The 24,732-nt window shown below is 32.5% G+C and overlaps 1 protein-coding gene across 1 annotated transcript; it reads left to right on the forward strand.

Annotated features, from left to right (window-relative positions):
* The first annotated feature begins 1,275 nt into the window (after positions 1-1,275).
* Positions 1,276-4,652, forward strand: LOC120085190 (TPR repeat-containing thioredoxin TTL1). The gene is made up of 7 exons (XM_039041077.1): positions 1,276-1,471; positions 1,861-2,726; positions 2,811-3,179; positions 3,278-3,611; positions 3,699-3,903; positions 3,990-4,090; positions 4,165-4,652. The coding sequence occupies exons 2-7, from the start codon at positions 1,882-1,884 to the stop codon at positions 4,315-4,317; spliced, it is 2,007 nt and encodes a 668-aa protein (XP_038897005.1). The 5' UTR covers positions 1,276-1,471; positions 1,861-1,881; the 3' UTR covers positions 4,318-4,652.
* Positions 4,653-24,732: the final 20,080 nt, after the last annotated feature.

Here is a 24,732-nt window from a genome sequence, read left to right on the forward strand (position 1 = left end):
CTGAGTTGAATCCCTTTTGTATGATTTATAAATTTATAAAATTTATAAAATTTGTCACATTTTCCTCTCTTACATACCAAACCAAAGGAAAGATAAAGTTGGTAACTTGGAAGCCACTCTAAAACTAGCCCATTATTTATTTATTTATTTGAGAAATAAAACTAGCCCATTAGTTTTTTCTACAACNAAATGTTTTATTTTATTCCCAACTTTTTTTTAATAAAAAATTGTATAAATTTGTTTTATTAATTAGATAGATTAAATGTTTGCACTAATTTTTTTAATAAGTTGTCTCATTTTTTTTTTAATTTGAAAACAATCCATAAATTATCCTTTTTTTTCTATATTTTCATTTACCAAAAAAAAAAAAATAGACAAAATTTTCATCTTTATAAAAATACATAAGGGTCTGGCTTTCTACCAATATGTGTTGGAAATTTGATTTTTCTTTTTTAAAATTTTTTTTAAAAATTCTGTGATTCAAATATTGAAATTCTAAACCAACATTTTTATGTTACTACTGTATTTAAATTTTAAATTTTAAAATATAGAATTATATTAAATAAAGATAAAAATGTTATTAAATTATTTTTTAAAATAGAAATAAAACATGTATTATGTAATGTATTTTAAATTATATAATATTATAATTATACAATTTTTTTTGACATCAAATAGGTTCGTAAATCAATTAAAATAGTTTATAGTCAATTTTTATGGGTTGTTTTCAAATATTGGAAAATGAACCAAAATATTTACAAATAATAGCAAAATATCACAATATATCTACGATAGATAGATTACTATATGAGATATTTGTAAATATTTTTCGTAATTTTGTCATTTAAAATAATTTTTCTTAATATCTAGTGAGTAATTATAATCTAATTATATGATTTGTAAATATAGCATCAAACATATTTAAAACAACAGTTTAAATTAGAATCAAAATTTTGAATTGATTACCAACATATATGGAAAAAAAAATGAAATACAACTCCATTTTAATTAAAATTCATATTTTTTTTTTCGTTTTGAATTTATCTGTGAGATTCAAGTTGAGACATATTTTTTTTAAAAAAATGGACACATTATTTATTTAATTGTTCTCTCTTTCTCTATCATGTCAATTTTTTTAAGAAAAATTCAACCAATCAACTTTAAGATGGTAATGAATGTCTTTTTACCCACTAACTACGCTTAGATTGACTAATCAAAAGTGTCAATTGTTTATATGGAAATCATTTATGATATTAATGTGATTTAAAAGGAGAGTAATAAGTATATTGGGGTTGGTCCTTGTTTTGTAAGATTAGTGGAGCAGAAGAAATAATTGAAGAACCCTCTGTTCTTCTGTATATATAACAAGAATCTGCTCCATTTCCACCCACCCACCGCAAAACCTCAATTTTGCTTCCTTATCTTCTTCCTTGTTCCACTATTTTTCCTTCAAGCTTACAATACAAGAAAGGTATGATTCTAATTTTTTTAACTTTTTTTTTTTTGTTTCTTCTTTTTACTTCTTTTATGCATTCATTGCTTGTCTGTCTTGAAGTTTCTTTTGTTTAATGTTGATGACAATAGAGAGATCATTAATGAATCAACAATGTACCCGAAAATTGCTAGACTTAATATCATGTTAACTGCCACAAAAGAAGTATATATTAGTAAATTTAAAATATTTCTTTTACTATAAATAATGAACTATTGAGTACAAATTTATTTGTGAACATCAGCTGCCTCTGTTTTGTTTTGTATTCTTCGTTCTGTTCTTCAAAGTTTGGGAATCCAATTTTTTCTGCCTAGAAACTCAAACACCGTCTAAATCGGTTTTGACCCATTTTTTATTTTTTTGAACAGAATCAAATTGCAGTGAGAATTATGGAAAAAACAGCTGATTTCTCTCGTTGTGGTTTTATGAGAGGGATTTTTCAGCCACGGTGCAAATGGTTGAAGAAATCCTCTGTTCATTCATTACCCACAAACACCAACGAAAATGTCAACTTAAAATTACCCAAAATTGATAACCCAACAAGGGAAAGTCGGAGCTCTGTTTCCGACGATGCACCAAAAGCCAGAAGTTCAGTGGAACAAGATCAAAAGACCCCAAAAAAGCCCACTTCGGATCAACCAAGGTCTTCAATTTCTCAACAGAAGAATCAAAGTAGAAGACCTTCCGATGCTGCAAGAAGCTCCACATCGTCTTCTAATGGCTCTGCACAAGCCAGAGCGATGAATTATCATCCACAATTGAACGAACCCAAATCCCACATCCGAATATCTTTAAGTAATGGCGCGGTCTTGGGTAATTTGAAGCAAGTTGGCAGTGGGAATTTGTCGGCAAACAATAGTCCAAGGCTGAGAGAGATGAACTCAAGTCCAAAACTTGGAGGAAGTAGTACTGGAAGTAACAATATGGGGAACATTATTAGGAGAAATTCATGTGAATTTCGACAAATTCAAGGTTTGAGAGGTAGATTAGAGCCGGATGTTTTGAAATCCATGGGAAATGAAGCTTACAATAAGGGGAACTATGAAGAAGCATTGGCTTTCTATAACAGAGCAATAGATTTGGACTCAGAGAATGCTGTTTATTATAGCAACAAAGGGGCTGCTTTGATTGCCTTAGATCGTTTGATGGAAGCCATTGAAGAATGCAAAAAGGCACTAAAGATTCAACCTTCTTATCAAAGAGCCCATCATCGTTTAGCCACTACCTATCTCAGGTAATACAGCAAATCCCATTTTTCATGAACTTTTATGCCATTTGAAACCTTAATCACCAAAAATTGCCATTTTGTTGATTGTAGAATTGGAGAGCCTGAGAAAGCATTGGATCACATGGAACAATCTGGCCCTTACAGTGATATAAACGACATTAACAAAGCTCGTACTCTTCAGAGTTGCCTGAATAAGTGTAATGAAGCAAGAAAGTTACAAGAATGGGATACTCTGTTAAAGGAGACTCAATATGCAATTTCCTCTGTTTCCAACTCAGCTTATAAACTCTATGCCTTTCAAGCTGAGGCCTTAGTGAAACTCCATAGACATCGGGAGGCATATGCCATTTACCAAAAGGGTCGGACCCTTAGAACTAACTCTCTAATTAAGTCATTTAGTCTATCTGATAGTGCCCTTCTTTTATCCATCGAGGCACAAGTTTACATGACCATGGGCAGGTTAGAAGAAAGGAACAAAATTGATCTTCAAATTTAAACTTGGGTACTTTATTTCATTGAGGAATAAGTGTTTTGGGGTTGTGTTGTTATTTTTACAGATTTGAGGAAGCAGTAGCAGCAGCAGAACAATCAACACAACTTGATCCAACCAACAGAGAAACAAGTAGAGTTGCAAAATGGGCTAAAGTTGTTTCATCAGCTCGATTGAGAGGCAATTTACTTTTCAAGGAATCAAGATTCTCTGAAGCTTGTATTGCATATAGTGAAGGACTAGAAAACGACCCGTATAACTCGATTTTGTTATGCAATCGAGCCGCTTGCCGATCGAAGCTCGGCCAGTATGAGAAAGCTGTTGAAGATTGCACTGCTGCTCTTCACGCACAACCATCTTACAGCAAAGCCAGACTCCGTAGAGCTGATTGCAATGCTAAAGTAAGTAAATTTTGCCTCAAAACGCCTTCCTTTTTTGTACCCCCAATAACTTGTCTGTTAAAAGATATGGCCAAATTTTGTGATCAGATGGAAAGATGGGAAGCTTCAATTCAAGATTATGAGGTATTGATAAGAGAAACGCCAGGAAATGAAGAAGTAGGGAGAGCTCTGTTTGAGGCACAGATTCAACTCAGAAAGCAACATGGGGAGGATGTTAAAGACTTAAAATTTGGATCTAATTTGGTGTCAATTTCTAGCTATGAGCGTTTCAGGCACCTTGTTACTTCTCCTGGTAAGTTACTGTCAAAAAATAAGAAGAAAACTGATGTATCCATATAAAAAGTTTACATTTTTTTGAAGTAAGATTTGAATTGGCAGGGATGTCTGTGGTTCTGTTCTGCAATAAAGGCAATAAAAAACAGGGGATAGAAGTGTTTGAGCAAGTTTACAAGAGGTTTCCATCCGTTTACTTTCTCAAGGTAAATCTCTATACTTAGTATTTAGTTTCTGGTTCTGGTTCTTTAAATTGGTGCTAAATTTTGGAAACATTCAGGTGGAGATAGAAGATCATCCTTATTTAGCAAAGTTGGAGAATGTGAGTTCCATTCCAGCTTTTAAAATATATAGAAATGGAACCATAGTGAAGGAGATTCCAGCTTCCAAACCACATTCATTAGAAAGTTTAGTGAAGTTGTACAGCAGTTGAATTGGAGCAGAAAGCTTAGAGTAAAAAAAAAAAAAAAAAAACAGAGTTTGTTTTTGTTCACAAAAGATTGGGCTACTCCACTTGATTCTCCATTGGGCTTTAGACAACCCATTGACCCTTTATTGATTTTTTTTTTCTTTCTTTTGTTCATATGTACATATGAATGATGAAATTGGAAGGATGAAGAAAAAAACTTGCGTGGAGAATCAAATCTTAGATTATTATTTTTTCGAATCTTATTTGGTGGAGAAGAGAGAAAAAAGTAATCACTTCTAAGATTGAAATTGTAATTTGATTGGAGTGTGATTTGATCTTAATTAGTTTTTTTTCCTCTCTCTTTTGGTGAAAATTGTTGGACATTCTCACCTTCATTTATATTTTTATTAGTTTGAGTGGTTTGAGTAGTGTAATTTTATCCTTGAGGACATCAAGGAATTCATTTCATTGTATTAAATTAACAATTCCAATTTTTTAGAGGTTTTGTATCATTGATCTTAAAAGTTTGATCTCCGAAGGAAAAAAAGAGAGAAGAAAGTAGTACAAAATAGAGACAAAAACACAGAGAAAATTTATTGGATCCGTCCTCTATAATAATTTATACGTATTCTATTTTTTTTTTAATAAATAAAATGTACATATCTTTATATTCACATCTAAAAAGAAAAGAAGAAAAAAAATGTAAAAAGGAGTAAATGGAAGGTTGTAGAGGTGAGGCATGATTTGAGGAAAATGAGAAACACCGTATTATTGACTTGCTATCGCATGCCGGTAAGTTGGGGAAAATGCGGCAGCGCTGGGCCCAACGGATGACCAAAATGGTCGATACCCACCCCCTCAAATTTCTACTACTAAAAAGGTAAAAGAAAAATAATTAATACATTATTGGTACCATTCATCTTTCTACATTCCATTCCAAATTTTTCAATCATAATTGTCATATAGTAAATTATTTTGATTTTTTTTACAAAGGTATTGTAGTTAAAGTGTGGGGTGAAGAAATCGAACCTTTAAATCACGAGATTGATAGTATGAACACTATATTAGTTGAGCTAGTCACGTGGCAAATTATTCTTACTTATTTTTAAACAAATATTTTAATTCATTTTTCATGTAGGTAAAGATAGTGAGATGGATGCACCCAAGTAGTGTTTACAAATATTGGTAAGGAAAAAATGTAAATTTTATGTATACCCATCTATTGTCTATATTTTGTGAAGTGAAGGAAATTAAAAGAAAATATTTAAAATGTCAAAATATTTACAAAAAAAATAATATATATATATATATATATATATATATTATATATATATATATATATGATAGTCACTCATAAACTTTTATCAACGTCTATCAGTGATAGACTTCTACTACAAAACATAGATACTTCATGTGAGGCAAAAAAATCTATATTAGATTCGTATCATATACGGATACTTCCAATCTAAAATTAGGCAGTCTATTTAAAAAGCTCACTATTCGAGTTCAAAACTAAAAGTAAAAATAAAAAGTAAAAGACCAAACCCTAGAACCATCTTCACATTTAAATCCCTACAAAGTCTACTAAAATATAACCTACTTGAATATCTTCAACAATTAAATGAAAAAGTTTTTCGTTTATCTTCATATTTCTCTCTCTAATCTTTTTCTTCTTCTCTAATCAATACGAGTTGCTTTTTTATTGCATTTTATCGACTATTTTACTTCAACATCTTAGATGTTGCTTTTTGTATTGTATTTCAGTATTTGTATTGTATTTTGTACTACTATCATTTATTTTTATGCTAAATTTATCTATATTTTAGATTTTCTTAAGAAAAAAAACGTGTCTTCAATGTATCAATATCCTAGTTTTTTTAGAAATTGGTGTATCGCCGTATCCTATCATATCCGTATCTCGTATTTGTATCTTTATTTTATAGGACTTCTATCCGTTTCTATCACTAATAGACTTTTATCAGTCTCTATTAGCCTTTATAAAAAAAGAATAAACTTTTGCTATTTTATATAAATAATTTCCCTTATTTTTCTATTTTTGAAAATCTTTCGAAATTAAATAGTTTTCTTTTTTTTTTTTTTTTTAGAAATGAAATTTGCAACCAAGTGAAGTATAATCCAATTAACTAAGCTCTATAGTCTCAATCATTCATAAAAAATTTAAATCTCCCATGATATTGAAATATTTATTTATTTTTATTATTGATAATGGCAAATGTACATAAAAACACGTGTCAATGTGTTATACCTCTCATTTATCTCAAATGAGTTAACGAAACACGATTCTCTCTTATAAGTTTTGAATTCTCAATTTGATACATAAAAGAACTATTTGCTAAAATACAAACTTTTAAAAATTTATTTTTCATAGGACCTAAGCACGAAAGTAAGCCAAAATTAATAGAGATATGTACAAATGACTTAAATCCATAAGATGAAATTATCAAAGCTTCTATTGTATATTCAACTATGCAACTTAAATCAACAAGGATTGTTTCTTACTATCAAATGAATAATAGTAGGCTCAAACATATTGGAAATCACAATTAAGTATTCGATTCTAAAACTTTCAATAATCTTGTAGAATCAAGAGGTTACTGATATTGGTATCTACTCAGCAAGTAATATCACTAATTGAAAATTTATGGACCTTACATAGACTATTTACCCTTTATATAGGTTACCATTTAAGAAATTGATTTAATTGATTTAATTAATTCAAACATCCAATCACCTCTCATAGAAAGAGTATAGTTTTTGAATTCTGGATCTAATGCATGACCATCTCCATATTAATTCCAATGCAGAGGCGTTACTTCTTTATGCTAAAACATAATCCTCTCTTTTACAACTACTCTTCCCTTCCTACTATGAATTTTACCTATAATATAATAATCCATTCTTCTTTCTATTGTCATTTAATAAAAACAAAGAAAAAAGAGAATTTGACTAAGTATTTTTTACTCCGTTGATAATTGAAGTAAAGATCATTGTTGATAAAAACCTCACACTTCTACCGCAAAAAATAAACAGAAAATAACAGAGAAAATAAAAGAAAGCAATAAATAAGAATACAAGAGGTTACGTGGAAAAATTCCCAATTGGAGAAAAACCACAGACCAGAAAAATTTACTATGTGAACAATTGCTACAATCACACATAAATCTCTCCCCAACTCCAATTACAAAATCACTCTCTTCAATACTTTGGTTTGCTTACACCATTTTTCTTTTACCCACTCTCAAAGTAGAAAATGCAAAAGAGGGAATTTAACTAGCATACATAACTTAAAGTACTTTGCTAATGGGAATGATTTAAAACAAAGGACATGAGTTTCATTTATAGGTTGGAGCCCACCCCCTCCCTAAAAAATTACGGAAACTTGTACTAGATAATACAATAAGGGAAATAATCTGACAATATAGTACATGTTTAAAATATTTGTAAATATGGAACATATTGACCGGTCAACTTGGATTTTTTTAAAAAAATTATCTTCTCATTCACTTTTTTTTCTTTTCTTTTTTCTTTACCCTTCCGTGTGTCACGATCATACTTCTCCAACCGTGCGGAACCATGATTCTCACGTATTCATGGTCAACCTTAAGGGAAACTCAAGTCCCAATTCACTTTTTGCTCGACCTTTTAAAGCTTCGTCGGACCTTATGTGAGGTTCCTTCATCCTCGTCGTATCTCTCTTCATCATCTAGGTTGCCAACAACATGTCCCCAATACTCTTACATCGCTTCAAAACTTCAATGGGATGAGTTGGGCCCATTCATTAGGCCAAAACAGACTTATAACACTTTAACGGGACTTATTGGGACATAACAATGCTTACTAGGCTCTATCGGTCTACTTTGGCACCTATCGGGCTTCTACCAGCCTAATGGTCGTCTACCAGGCTTTACCGGGCCATTACAATGCTTACTGGGACAACTCGGGTAAGTATCGAGCAAACCGGGAACTATCGAGTCCCACTAATGCTTCAGGATGCCATCTTGAGTGTCGGTATGTCATCATCTTTCTCTCTTCTACTCAGACATGCTTATCGAGAACCATTGTCAACCAACTCATAGGAAACAATCCAACTTAGGACTTCCCGGACATCCATCCATCCAGACATAATCAAGACTTAGACCTTTCCAAGTCCTTGTCGAATCAAAATAGTATATCGGGTGCTACATCGAACCTCTGCCCTATGGGAAAGGTCGTAATGCTAGCACACCCATGTCGTCCGGCACTGTCCATGAGATCTTATTCTTGATGAAAGATGCTCAAGACACTTGTCTTGTAACGCTCGCTCACGCCATGACATGCACATATAACATGGGGTAGCTCACTTAGGCCACAGGGCCTAGGAGTGGTGGAGAGCTGATACCATGCCTCTTCCTATAGTGCATTCTGAACATTTTCCTCTTTGGCACCCATGCATATGAACTTGGCAAACGGTCACTTACCAACGTAGAATGTCCGCTTCAATTGACATAAAATCCGACGTGCTTGCATATCTTATCAATATGCATCTAACTTTAAAGTCACTCATCCAAACTCGTGACAGAACCCTATCTTTCGAGGTCACGGTCTAGGCCCTATCTAGCCCCACACTAAGCTTGTTACTGACACCAATGATGATATGGTTGTTTGTCTTTCTACTTAATGTTCAACATGGCATGATTGGCCACTTATGTTGGTGTGCTGAATGATGTACCGTTCTCTTCGGTCGCATCATGACACTTCTCTTAGCCCTCTGTCTTTGCCATATGTGTCGACACTCACGTATCACCACTCCACTGTCTGTATAAGTGGGTTCAATCTACTATCTCAAAGTTAAATTATGACACTCTCCCCCACTTAAACTGTCATCTTCTCGATGACAAACTTGGGGGTGCAATCTGTTGGGTTGTATATAGAGATGTCCATAGGGCAGGGTAGGGCCGGGGATGCCATTCTCCATCCCCGTCCCCGCTCCCCATTTCATTCCCCATCCTCGTAAAATTTTCCACGGGGATCGGGGCGGAGATTCTCTGTGGGGAATCCATGGGGATCGGGTTCCCCGCGGGGAAATTTTTCCCCGTTACTTTTTTTTTTTTTTTTTTTTTTGTAAAAGCTAATTAATTTAAATCATTAATGTGAGCAAATTTTAATTAAATAATTAACTTTATCACTAAATTGTTTATTATGTTTAGTTTTATATGACAATTTGAATTTAAAGATAAATTACTCAAAATTTGGCATAAAAAAGCTAATTAATTTTTTTAGTAGAAAAAAATAAATATAAATCAAATTATTCACATATATAATCTAAATTTAAACATATTCATATGTTTCCCAATAAATAATAAAATTTGAAATTTAAATGTAATATTTATATAATAATAATAAACATCACATTAGATAATTATACTAAATAAATATGTAAAAGCTAATCGGGCGAGGACGGGGAACGGGGCGGGGATGGGAATGCATTCCCCGTTCCCATCCCTGTTTAGCTCACAATTTTTTCCCCCATTCCCTCCCCTATTCCCCGCCTAATCGGGGAATCTCCGTCCCGTTTGGGGCGGGGCCTCGTCCCCGTGGGGAAATTGTACATCTCTAGTTGTATGTCCTAAAACTCGTAGTTTATAAATAGTAAATATATATGAAGTTTATTCAGACAAGTTTTGTTGATTGTTTAATAACTTTAAATCCAATAAACTACGAATCCTTGCTTATTGTCATGAATACTTGGACTTTATGTGGAGACATAAACTTGATCAAGTTTGAGTAAAATAGCATAAACCGTCTATAGTATTTGGATTAGGTTGGGTATCTATTTCTGAAGATACTATTAAATACGACCCGCTTTATGATTGTTACAAATGTTGTAACGTGTCATAAACGATGTGATCAGTTCGTTCATGTAGAACATGTGAGTGAGGGGGTTCTACATATTGAGATTGTATAAGACAGACCATGAAATAATTACTGTTACGTATTAACACTGTTTATTGTTAACATTGATTAATTTCACTTATTGATGACCTAGATAACTTGATTTGAATCTTGAGTTATCTATGAACTCCTGTTTATTCGCGATTGTCCCTTGATCTGCATAGGTGAGGGTAAGCTCAACATCACTGCTCAATATGCCTCTTATTTCAGGGATAAGACCGAGTAGATGGCTGGGGAGATAGAATTTGCAAGATGGAATTCACTCCTACTCTTTTTAGGGATAGTAGAAAAGTTGTTCTCTTAAGAGCTGATCTCGGGTCTTGAATAAAGGGCCCCATCCTCTCGTTGGCCTAAAAGGGAATAGATTTAGTGATTAAGATCCTAAATCATTTGTTCATTAGAATGACAGTGGTACTTAAGGAGAAAAGACGTAACTCAGGGGTATATCAGTATCTGACCTAGCTGAGGTTATGAACAACCTGTGAAGGATTAACTTATCGATGACGATTATATCAAATTAATACATAATATATCTACAATGAGGAGAGTGCAACTACAGACTATAATGGATAGTCATGTTAGTTAATGAATGTTAATTAACTAGGTTAAAGAATTTGACTGGTTAGTCTTGGATCGATGGAGTCCATGATCTGTAAGTCCATCGGGTCTCCTTGCTAGCTCACTACGGACAAAATAGAAGAACTAAGCGAAGTAAGAATTTGAAATGTTCAAATTCGGGCTTTAGAAAAAATTGTATTTTATATAAGATTTAATTTAAAATTAAATAATTAATTTATTACTTTATTATTTTTTAGAGTATAATTGATCATTAGCATGAAAGTGTTTTTTAAACTTGATTAATGTGATTAATCAAAGCTAGGTGTCAAAGACAATTTAATATGTGAAATCAAATTTTTTTATTTTATTTAATTGAAATTATTTTAATTAAATAATTTCTAAATTTGAAAAATTGTATTTCAATTTTTTAAATTAGTTAGTGAAAAAATTCAATTGTTGGATTTTCCCAATAATTAAGTGGACTCTTAAGTGATATTTCCCAAGCTTGATACCTAAAGATTACATGCTAGTGGAGTTTGAGGTGGAAGACATGTAAGATAGGATTTTGCATGTATTTTTTCTATAAATAGTTTGGTTTTTTGATATTGTAAAATCTAATACTTCTTTGACCTTTGACCTAAACTTTTCCACCAAAATCTCTTTACTCTCCTTTTACTAAAGTGATTTTCCCTTGTCTTCACTAACAAAATGGTCTCATCTCCGTCTTCTTCAATCGGAGAATAGCAAGGATTTATCGTTGGTGGTGTCGATCAAGCTCGGGAGAGGAAGATCGCGGTGGGTTCTACAAAGGTTTTAATTTCTAACCCTTATGCATGTTTATTCTTGTTTTTTTATATGATTAGAAAGTTATTGATCCTTCCTTCCGCTGTGCATGTGCTCTTTATATTCCAACACAATCCACTTTCATTCTCGTTGGATTGCAACACTCTCCCTCACTTCATCTCGGCATCGTTCCGATAACGATCCAAACATGGGTTGGCTTGCTAACGAACTCGTTGAAATAATGTGCATCAAACCCAAGTATGGAAAGTGCCACTACGTATGAGCTATCTCACCCACGGGCCTTCTCGCGCCCTACTCTGAACTTGGCTTCCGATACTCGCAACATACGCATGACAAAAGCTCCGACATCCTCTCGCCTCCGCTAAAATGGGATATCTTTTCATCCCACACAACTTAGTCATCACAACTATAACATATACTTTCTGAGCACACATTATGATGCACCCCTCGGGGTGAGGCTCGCAGGCCTACCACTAAGTGGTCTCATCGTGGCACCTACCCACATAATTGTAAAGTTGGAAACAAAACACGACCCCCTATTTCACAGACACTACACTTCAGCCAACTCACTAGCCACCTTGTGTTGCAACGCTGCGAAGATGATTCTCTTGCTCTTGATGTAGCTTATTTTCTCTTTCTCTGAACTGTCAGACTGTTGGTTATCTCTAACCCGCTGGACTCAACAACTATGAAGCCATCCCACTTAGGCATGTAGAATGACCTAAGGGACATACTGGCTCCACACAAAGAGCGCATTCTTGCAGGACAATAACCTATTCTTACAAGTTACTTCTTAATCACTTGGCTCTGTTAGCCATGACGTCCGCCCATCTAGACTCATGATGCACAAATGTCTTGACTGGCGCATGTCTTCTTGACCCTGATTCTTCTGCCTGCAACCATTAGCGCTATCCCTCTAGTGGTAATGGTTCTTTCGAAGGCACACTACCTAGTACACCTTCTATGCTTCTTCTTGCCAATGGAACACCCAAACTCTTGGCAAACGAGCTTGGTTCTTACTTCCTAATGGGATGGATTTCCTTCATATGTGAAATCCGGCTTCGACCCACACACTAACTCTGATATTGACTCACATCTGCCTTGCCAAACTAGCACTCTTGACGCAACTGTGAAGTCTTCAATTCACTCTAAGGTTTCTTTCTCTCTACCTTGTCTGACTCCACTCAAAAAGTGTGGCTCTGATACCAAGTATCCTGATCGTACTTCTCCAAATGTGCGGCACCATGATTCTCATGCATTCATGGTCAGCGTTAAGAGAAACTCAAGTCACAATTTACTTTTTTCTCGACTTTTTGAAACTTCGACGAAACTTAGGCGAGGTTCTTTCATCTTCGTTGTATCTCTCTTCATCATCTAGATTCCCAACAACACGTCCCAAATACTCTTACATCGCTTCAAAACTTCACTAAGATGAGTTTGGACCCTTTGTTGGGCCAAAAAGGCTTATAACACTTTATCGAGACTTACCGAGACATAACAATGCTTACTGGGCTTTACCGGCCTACTTTGACGCCTATCGGACTTCTACCGGCATAATGGATGCCTATCGGGTTTTATCAGACCATTACAATGCTTATCGGGATAACTCAAATAAGTATCGAGCCAATCAGGAACTATCGAGTCCCATTAATGCTTCAGGATGCCATATCAAGTGTCAGGATGTCATCAACTTTCTCTCTTATGCTCGGACACGCTTACTGAGAATTATCGTCAACCAACCCATGGGCAACAATGTAATTCGGGACTTCCCGGACATCCATCCATCCAAAAATAATTAAGACTTAGACCTTCTGAGTCCTTTTCGAATCAAAACAACATACCGAATACTATATCAAAGCTCTAGCCCATGGGAAAGGTCGCAATGTCGGCACACCCATGTTGTTCGACACTGTCCATGAGATCCCATTCTCGATGGAGGATGCCCAAGACACTTGTCTTGTAACGTTCGCCCATGCCATAACACACGCATGTGCCATGGGGTAGTTCACTTAGGCTATAGAGCTTAAGGGTGGTGGAGAGTTGACACTATGCCTTCCCTATAGTGCATTCTAAACCCCACCTTCCTCTTTGCCACCCATGCATATAAAATGTGGCGAAAGGTCATTCACCAACATAGAGCGTCCGCCTAAAATTCGATTGACATAAATTCGACGTGCTTGCATATCTTACAATATGCATCTAACTCTAGAGCCGCTCATCCAAATTCACGATAGAACCCCACCTTCCGAGGTCACAGCCTGGGATCCCGTTTCGCCCCCACCGAGCGTGTTATTAGCACCACCGATGACATGGATGTTCAACATGGCATGTTTGCCCACTTATGTTGGTGTGCTGGATGATGCACCATCCTCCTCGGTCGCATCATGACACTTCTCTTAGTCCTCTATCTTTGTCATATGCGTCAACACTCACGTGTCGCTACTTCACTGTCTGCACAAATGGGTTCATAATCTACTATCTCAAAATTAGATTGTGACACAATGTACCTGTTCCCATCTTCTCCTTCACTTTTTTTCCTTTTCTTTCTCCTTTTCCCTTCAGTGCGCATGTTTTCCTGAGATCTATGCCACTGATTAACGATCGAAAGTCGGATATATTGCCATCATTCAGCGACTCCACGGTATAAGTCTGATATCACCACCACCGATCGACGCTCCATAACGGCGTACTGGCAGCATGAAGCTGCCAAAGTTAGAGGTTGATCGCAAAGAGAGAGAAAGATAGACCGAAGCTCCCTATAGAAGCGACAACGACGACAACACCTTCAACAACAGATGGGCAGACGATGCGGTGGCACTATGCAACGAGTGGCGAACGTGAGTGATTACGAAAAGTAAGTACGAAATGCAAGGGGTAGCTAATGAGGCTGGTCAGACCGACGCAAATGACGGTGTTGAGTGGCTGGATGGTTGGAACTGACAGATGGCTGATCGATGTGCGATACGGGGTGAGATTTGAGGCGTGGATGGCAACTGGAGCTCACTTGGGTAGTAGTGATCTTCAAGGCAAGGGAAACACGCGAGAGAGAGAAGGATGAGGGCATGCTTCTTGATCAGTCCCTTTTTAATATATATATATATATATCACTTCTCGAATTGAAAGCTAATTGATAGCACATTTCTCAAATATAAAGTTTGATAACAACTATCATTGATATTCACAGTTATTAGTGATAGCAACTGTTAGCATATTTCTAAAATGGAAAGATATCACTGATAGCAGCTATTAGTGATACAGCTATCACCGCATGGACTGGACATGGGTCTTTTAGTCTTTTATCAATTTTCGTTTTATATATATAATTACTTTTTCCTTGTTCTATAAATTATAATATTTATGGGCCGATGGCTATTTATACAAATAGTGCAAAAATTACGGATGTGGGGTCACATCTTGCTAGACCCAACAGATCATCTCTCTCACAAGTTACGTGAAATAAAGATAGATGATCCTTCTCCAATTTTGGTAACTCTTTTTTACCTTTATGTTTGATAAACAATTTTATTTTTTTATTTTCTCAAAATTTCAAAATCGTTGGCTTTTGTTGGAGGTAAACAGTTAAGTTCTTAATCAGATTCTGAAAACAACCGTAGATTTTTCACAGCCATTTAAGAAAAAAAATGGATTAATTTTCTAGAATATAAGAAGAAAACGTAGATAATAAAGACATAAAGACTTAAGGGTTGAAGAGTAATTATAAGGTTAGTTTTCAAAAATAAAATGATTTTTAATCGGAGGAGTTTGCCAAATCTGAGTGTGGACCCCACAGGATTTCTTTTGGTGCTTAAAAAACCTCTACTTAATTTTTTACAAGGTGTCATTTGTTTTTACTCTCATTTGGGATCTTAAAAACTTCTCCCATATCTTCAGCTTGATTATTATTATTATTATTTTCTTTTGTTTCTAAGGAAATGGAGGCTCAAAACATTGGTAGTGATGAATCTGTTTCCTCCGGGCCTTGTATTGATTTTCAGCTTAACTTCAACAACAATATCCAAAATAACTGTGAAATTACATCTGCCAATTCCTCTAATGTAAGTTAATTTCTTCTCTCTTTAACTCAGCTTTGTATTGAAAATTTTTATATAAAGCTACTTTGCATGAATAAAGTGGTCGATAAACAAAAGAGAATAGAATTTTCGTTCTAGTTGTAAGAATTAATTAAGATGGCAGCAGATCGACTATATCTATGTGTGTTTATGTTTGATAGCTATTTATTCTATGATCTAATGTGTCATTTATTTGATTTTGGAAATTAACTTGTATCCCTTTTATTGAATTAACATTCAACAAACCTTCACCAATTTCAAATTTTCTGATAAATAGTTAAGCATGTATTTGAGTTTGAAAATCTTTCAATTGTGCAGCTTTATTATTGTATTATTCTTATGAAATGCATATAGATAGTAGAACTAATCCATATTTAAGGCTTGTTGCTTAATTAGACATAAAGTAAGTTAATTTGGATGAATTTGGAGTTTATGTGTTGATGATGATCAGGTGGGATTGGGATTATTGGGAGCAAGTGTACAAGATGGGGCAGTTCAATTACAACAAGCTGATTGCTATCATCAAATCCATCAAAATAGTCACCCAAATAATTCAACCATTGCAAACTTTTCTCCACTTGGGGATTTGTCTTTGTATGTCACCAAATCTTTCTTTTTATTTTGGTTCAACTATCAGTTTTTTTTTTTTTTTTTTTTTTTTTTTTTTTAAATATTGATTTATTACATATAAATCATTTTTTTTTAAAATATTGAATAGGCTAATGACCTATTATACACAAGATTGAAAATTTATGTATCATTTAGTAATAATTTCGTTTTTTGTTGTCTACTTTAAATTTATGCATGTTTTCTTCTAATTTTGTAACTATGGATTTCACCATTTTTTTTTAAATAAAAAAACAATTGAATTTCTTGCCAAATTCTTAAAATAATAATAAGTTTTTGAAAACTATTTATTTAGTCTTGTTTGGTAATCCTTTTATTTTTTTGTTTTTTAAATTAAACCTATAAATACTATTTTTATTTCCAAATTTCTTCCGTTGTTATCTATTTTTCACCAATAGTTTAAAAAATCAAGTCAAATCCTAAGAACTAAAAACAATAGCTTTCAAAAAGTTGTTTTTGTTTTTGAAACTTGACTAAGAATTTAACTATTTTACTTGCAAATCATGATAGCAAGAAATGTGGATGATATAGATTTAATTTTCAAAACAAGATAGTTACAAAAAGGGACCTTAATTTTTCAAATTTTACTTAACTTTTTATAACATTGGTAGAAAGTAGATAACAAAACCTAAAAATATGTGGATGTAGAAGAAGTATTTTTAAGTTTAATTTTCTAAAAAAAAGAAAAGAAAAGAAAAAAGTCAAATGGCTAGTACTAAATGCACTCTTCATTTTTTTTTATTTTTTATTTTTTTTGTTTTTGAAATTTACAATGTTTCATATGAAAATTTCAATTAAGGTTTTCATCTTCATTGAAGAAATACTTGAATTCCTTGTTAAATCTTATAAACAAAAACAATTTTTCTTTTTAAAAAAATATGTTTCTTCAATATTCAAATGTTGGCTTAAATTTTGAAAATATAGAGGCTGTTTGGATTGAAAATATTGTTTTGGGTTTTAAATGTTTAGACATTAAATATCTAAGATCTAAATATTTGGATTTTAAATGTTTAGATAGTTAATGTCTGTTTGGATGTGCAGGATAATTAATGTTTGGAAGTTAAATATTTTTGTTAAATTTAATAATTTGTATATAGAAATTAAAAGTAAATAATTACTTACTTAAATGTAAGAGATCAATTAAATTTAACATTAATTAATCTATTGTTAAGTTAATTAGTTAAAATAAAAAATAAATAAATACTTTTTAACTAAACATAATTAACATAATTACTATAATTAATTAGAATATCGATAATTAATAATAATAATTTATATTAAATAGTTAAGATAGTATAAAATATTAATGGTAAAAATATTAGTTGAAATTTATTAAGTCTAAATAATATATTTATATTTAATACTTAATTAAAATTAATAGTAATGAATACTTAATATTAATTTATTAATTAATTAAGTTATATTTTTACTGTTCATTTCAGACATAAAAATCTCACACTTTTGCAAGGTATTAAAAAAAAAGATTTTAAAGTTATAAAAAATATCATGAATTTTAAAAAGTGAGTCTATGGAGCAAACAAAGATATTAAATATCTATATGAAATTTTATGAGAAAACCTATGAAACAAATGAGTCTAATTAATAGAAGGTAGATACCAAAACATAGAAACTTGTGGGTAGAGAAGTAATATTTATAAGCTTGATTTTTCAAATCTTAATGGTTAGCAAACACGGTCTTAAAGATCTTGATTTAAGAATCTATGAGATACTTTATAAAGTTATTGGCCTCCTCGATAGAAAATTAGAAATTCTTAAACATTTTAAATACTTTTTAAAAAAATTTAAAACTAAACCGATACAAACTTTAAAGCTGTATAATCCGGAGCTTTAGCCTTAATAATTTCTTCTTCTTCTTCATCAAGGATTTTGAAAATCCTTATTTGTTGTTCATTTTAAAAATTTTGATTTGTGTTTAGTGATTATGATCAAATAATTAATTTTGTAGATCACTTAACATGCATTCCGCCAACCCACATCGCATCAACATTACTCATAACCCCTCTGTTCAGAACTTGGTAATTCTTTCTTCATGGACCCCACTCTTATTTTAATTATTTTTTTTGTTGTAAATTATTTAAATATAATTTTACTTACAATTCTAAACGGTGTCGTTTTATCAGGCTGCAAGATCAACCCTTAATACAAGACGGCAGCAGCCACACTCTCACAATCCCAAGCCTTCCAGGTATATATTCTGATTTTAATTCCAACTAATCGGAAATCCAGCCATATATGCACCCATTTTCTTCACGCACAGAAAATAAATAATCATTCGGGTAAAATACCTTTTTGGTACTTAGATTTTAGGTATAGTTTCTATTGGTCCTTATATTTTCAAATATTACACATTTTGATCTTTAAGTTTTGAATTTTATTTCAACTTAATTTTTAAATTTCAAAATGTTATAATTTTATTCTTGATATTTGGGTTTCGTTTCAATTTGGTTCATAAGTTTTAAGATTTTACATTTTTAACTTCAATTTTTCATTAAATAATCACTTTCCATCATTTAAGTCGATTTCTATTAATTAATTAAAAATAATTATGAAATGCAGTTTTGAATTTAATTTTAAAAGTGAAAAAATAGTGAAACTTAATTAATTATATATTTTTTTAATGATTTTTACTTTATTAACATAAATTAATACTAAAAACAGAAAATGAGCGAGTTTAAAAGTATAAATCTCAAACATTGAATCAAAACTCAAATATTTGAATGTTAAGGGTAAAATAGTAATATTTTGAAACTTAAAGACTAAAACTTAAAGATTAAATGTGTAGCATTTTAAAACTTGAGGACTAAATAGAAATTATACTCAAAATTCAAGGACCAAAAAAGTAATTTCTTAATTATTTTTCTAAAAAAGTTGTCACATTAAAGTTTTGAAATTGATTGGACTGCACAAAAATAGATACAATTTAAACATCTAAATTAAATCTGTGTTCATTTGTTTTAGTATCTAATGTTTTATATATATATATTTCAGACTTTCAGTTTAGTTCTCATCTTTGAATGAGTTTCAATCTAGTCTTTTTAACCTTCTTTAATCATTAGAATGTTAGAGGGGATTTTAAAAATAGAAAAAAAAAACTATTTACCTAAAATAGAAAATTTAATCATCTTTGATAGGGGCTGATAATCTAACCGCAATAGAAACTTATATAAGTTTATCATTGATTCTATGTAATAGACGCTAATAGAAGTATATCTGCGTCTATGAATTTTTACTATTTTTATAAATAATCTGACATTGTTTCAGAAAACTTCAAATGCTTAAATTAGTTAATAATATATAAAATTTACAAAGATAACGATATCTGATTTATGTTCTAAATTTCTTAAGAAGTTAGCACAACATTCTATTGATGTGGTTTAAATTTACTAAATTTCCATCTAACTCATTAAATAACATCATGTCAGATAAACCTATAATCATTCAACCAGTTTCTATTATAAAAAAAAGATCAATCAGCCAGTTTCTAATATTTTATCTACAGAAACATTAGTTGAAAAATGTTAAAGCATAAATGTTAAATTTTTTGGGGAAATTTTCAGTTTACAATTTAAAGTTTTAAACCATAAAACTTCAAAACTCTGCACATTAACATTCTTCTTCAAACTTAGTTTGAAGAATATTGTGTGAAACATATAATTGTTTCAAATTAAACTTCTAAATTGTTATAAGAATCGATTTATACCCTTTATTAAAGTTACATTTGAAAATTGTCTATACATTCAATTGTTACACGCATTTAGACTTCTTCAAATATCAATTTAATAAAATAGGCACTATTAGAATTGATACATGAATCGTTTACAAATGACATCTTAATTGGAAGTCTAAATTAATTCGCTTATGAAAGTTTAGGAGTTTAATTGATTAAATTGTAAATCACACAATATTTATCCAAATTGAACTTAATGGAGGGGTGTAAATTGATATGTTTATAAAAGTTCAAGGTCTAAATTAATGTAACTATTAGTTAGTTTAATAAATTCTCAAAGTTTAAGGATATAAATTGATATTTTTCCTAAATTTTATTAAATAATAGATTAAAGTGAAATAGCAAACACATATTGAATCCAAAACTTCTCTTTTAGTAAAAGTTTGTATTTATAGTAAGCGAAGTATGATATGATTTCATTTAAAAAATAATAATAATAAATAAGTATGATACGATTTTAAGCAGGGGTACAAAAAGGAAGGAGTGGATAATCCCTCAGATTAAAAATATAGCTATTTCATGAAGAAGTTTATATTTTAAAATCTTCCCTCTAATTTTCCATTTCAAAATTCTGTGTCCCGAAAATTATTGCTATATTTGATAAATTTCATTTTTGATTTTTAGTTTTTAAAAATTAAGCTTAATTTCTTCCACTTCTTACGAAGATTCATATCAATCTTTAGTAAAAGAGTTGCATTCTTAGCAAAATTCCAAAAACAAAAACAAGTTTTCAAATTTTGACTTGATTTTTGAAATGGTAAAATTTAAATAACAAAACAAGAGATTTAGAAGTGAAGAGGTATTTATAGACTTAATTTTCAAAAATGAAAAACCATTACCAAACATGACCTAAATTTCTTGATTTCCCTCTATCCAATTTGAGTTATAAAAGATTAAAAGCTTATTATAGTATGACGTTAAACTACCTTTTTAATTAATTCATTCTAACTGCACTTAATTTTTTTAAATGAAATTGATTAATATATATCTATTTCAACATCTTAGGCTGCAGTCTCCACCAACAAATTTGCCGTATCATGATGATCAACCTGCAGGACCAAAATTCAACAGAAAGGTCAAACATATTTTTTTAACTAACAGTTAGGATAGAAATATATAATAAGCTTTGATTAATCCGTTGAGCTATATTTAAGTTATCATCTCGATTATATTTATTTAACTTTTGTTAGAGAGCTCGAAATGATACTCTAACGCATTGCATCGATAGAGAATACTCATCGTCACAGCCTTCTATACACGTCAAGGTAACATAATTTATAAAGTTTGTATTTGTAGAGAAAAATAATATGCAGTAATTAATTTTGTATGGCACAAAAATTGTAGGGTGGAATTGGGAACTATGGGATAATGAAGAATCAATCCACCCATGTTCTGTCTTTAATTGCTCTGAAGAAGAAAAATCCATCGGATGGCAGGTTGTTAATTTCTCATCAAATTGTAATTAAGGAAAATTTATTTTTTTAGTCTCGAATTTTGGAGAATAGAAGTGTTTTAGTTTTTGAATTTTCAAAATATATCTGTTAGATCTTTGAAATAGTTTTTTTTTTTATAATTATTTTAAATAATTATTTGATATTTTTGAATAAAAAATAATTTTAGAGAGAGAGAGTTTTTCAAAATTACTTTTTATTTGAGATATCGAATAATTATTCAAAATAATGAAAATATTATTTCAGAGACCTTTTAAAATTATCCTTATAATTTGAAAATTTCAGGAAAAAATGCAACTTAATAATAAATAAAAAGTTACATTTTGAAAAACCTAGAGATCAAGCAAATATCTTTTTCCCAATAACTAATTCTAATTGACCTAATTGATAGCTTCAATTTTCATTATTTTTCAGGCTTACAAACTCTGTCTATGATATTACATTTGAAGAAGTTGGTCTACCAATCGATCCTCATCTTCGTCTCTTTTTTTCCCAGTAGTTTTATGTTTTCACCATCTCCTATATTTTCTCACTTATTTAATGTGTATTTATTTTATTTCAAATTATAATGTAATTTAAAAGTTAACTCAACATAACTTAAGATTATAAATATTAGACTTTTGAACTTCTATCTTACTCACATGTTGAACTAAAAAAAAATAGAAACAAAAGAAGACTCGATACCTAGCTACATGTACTTTTGATATATTTACTAGTCGAAGAGACCACAATAAAAGCATAAGTGCTTTAATTTTTGTTTACTAATGTTCAAAGTCCTCATTTGAAGGGTATATACATGATATACTTATATTACTAAAAGAGATTAAGAAAAAAGAACTTTTTATTAGCTTTACCCAATTCGAATGAGATACTTGAAGATTTGATGCACACTGCAACAAAAGTATTTTACAATGAGATAACAATGTGAGTAAAATACCTTTTTTTCCCATATCTAATAGAGTATCAAGAATAAAGTTATAGTAATTGTTTGAAAACGAATTTAAAAAAAAAAAAAAAATTGTTGAGATATTTTTTGTTTACTTGTATGTGGAGTTTTTTTTTTTTTTTTTTTTTTTTAAATATTGTGATTAGGAAAACTATTTAGGGAAATATAGTGGTTTTGAAACTATTTAGAAATCTATGATTGTTTTGGAAATTTCGAGGCAGGGATTTAGTTTAAAATATTTTGTCGAGGGTTCAACCCTCGACCTGTCGAAAATTAAAGAAGAGAGTTTGACCCTCGACCTGAGAAGAGGACGAGGGTTCAATCCTCAACCTGTTGAAAATTAAAGAAGAGATCGAAGGTTTGACCCTCAACCTAAAGGAAATTGAGAAGGACCTGTCGAAAACTAAAGAAGATCTGTAAGAGAAGATGAGAAAATTTTCGAGGGTTCAATCCTGGACCTCTGGAAAGTTATAGAACAAACTCTTGACTTAAAGGAAATTAAAGAATCGTTTAGTAATTATATACACGATCGTACACACTCGTTTAGTAAAATTACTATGCGATCGTTTAGTAATTCTTTATTAACATAACAATAGGTGCAAACTTCCAGAAAGAACAAGTGAATGATGAACAACTTCTTTATTAGAAACTAAACAATCACTTTCAATCTCTCCACGATCGCTCAGTATGACTAAACGATCGCTTACTATATCCTCTGCGATCGGCCACAAACTCCTACACGATCGCTTAACTATTACTATTACACGATCGCCTTCTCAGAACCTATACGATCGCATATCTTTTACTATACAATCGTATACCAAATGCTACACGATCGCTGAGCTTTACTACACGATCGCCTAGTGGAAGTAGATGATGAGCGGCACGCTACGATGGCCTTTCCGCGACAGCGTCTTCCGAACTCCCACTCTCGAGAGCCCTCTTTCCTCACTACACGATTACCCACAAACTTCTACACGATCGCTTAGCTATTACAATTAGACGATCGCCTTCTCAAAACCTATACGATCGCCTCCATACTATACGATCATGTTACCAAGTGCTACACAATCGCTAGCTTTACTATACGATCGTCGAGCTACTACACACCGTCTAATGGAAGTACACGATAGCGGCACGCTGCGATGGCCTCTCGAGAGCTCTCTTTCCTCACTACACGATCGCCCCACAACTTCTACGCGATCACTTAGCTATGATAATTAGACGATCGCCTTCTCAAACCTATACGATCGTAATACAAATGCTACCGACGTTAATTAATTACGATCGCATAGTGGAAGTACACGACGAGCGGCATGCTGCGATGGCCTCTCGTGAGCTCTCTTTTCTTACTACACGATCGCCCACAAACTCTTACACGATCACTTAGCTATTACAATTAGACGATCGCCTTCACAAAACCTATACATTGCCTACCTTTTACTATACGATCGTATATCAAATGCTACACGATCGCTAAGCTTTACTATACGATCGCATAGTGGAAGTACACGATGAGGCCTCGTTATGATGGCCTCTCGAGAGCTCTCTTTCCTCACTACACGATCGCCCACAAACTCCTACATGATCGCTTAGCTATTACAATTGCGATCGCCTTCTCAAAACCTATACGATCGCCTACCTTTTACTATACGATCGTATACCAAATGCTACACGATCACATAGTGGAAGTACACGATGAGGGCACGCTGTGATGGCCTCTCGAGAGCTCTCTTTCCCTACTACACAATTGCCCACAAACTCCTACACGACCGCTTAGCTATTATAATTAGACGATCGCCTACCTTTTACTATATGATCGTATACCAAATGCTACACGATCTCATAGTAGAAGTACACGATGAGGACACGCTGCGATGGCCTCTCGAGAGCTCTCTTTCCCTACTACACGATCGCTTAGCTATTACAATTAGACGATCGTCTTTTGAAAACCTATATGATTGCCTACCTTTTACTATACGATCGTATACCAAATGCTACACGATCGCTAAGCTTTACTGCACGATCGCATAGTGGAAGTACACGATGAGGGCACGCTGCGATGGCCTCTCGAGAGCTCTCTTTCCTCACTATACGATCACCCACAAACTTCTACACGATCGCTTACCTATTACAAATAGACGATGGCCTTCTCAAAACCTATACGATTGCATACCTTTTACCATACGATCGTATACCAAATGCTACATGATCACTAAGCTTTACTACACGATCGCATAGTGGAAGTACATGATGAGTGGCACGCTGCGATGGCCTCTCGAG

Source organism: Benincasa hispida, chromosome 9 (assembly GCF_009727055.1).
Source record: "Benincasa hispida cultivar B227 chromosome 9, ASM972705v1, whole genome shotgun sequence".
In the NCBI taxonomy this organism is placed as follows: domain Eukaryota; kingdom Viridiplantae; phylum Streptophyta; class Magnoliopsida; order Cucurbitales; family Cucurbitaceae; genus Benincasa; species Benincasa hispida.

What these genes read in the sequence shown, in the direction of transcription:
- LOC120085190 (XM_039041077.1), top strand. Translation starts at nt 1,882, where the DNA reads ATGGAAAAAACAGCTGATTTCTCTCGTTGTGGTTTTATGAGAGGGATT. An exon ending in GTTTACATGACCATGGGCAG is followed by an intron (nt 3,180 to 3,277) that starts GTTAGAAGAAAG and finishes TTATTTTTACAG; the next exon opens with ATTTGAGGAAGCAGTAGCAG. An exon ending in GAGCTGATTGCAATGCTAAA is followed by an intron (nt 3,612 to 3,698) that starts GTAAGTAAATTT and finishes TTTTGTGATCAG; the next exon opens with ATGGAAAGATGGGAAGCTTC.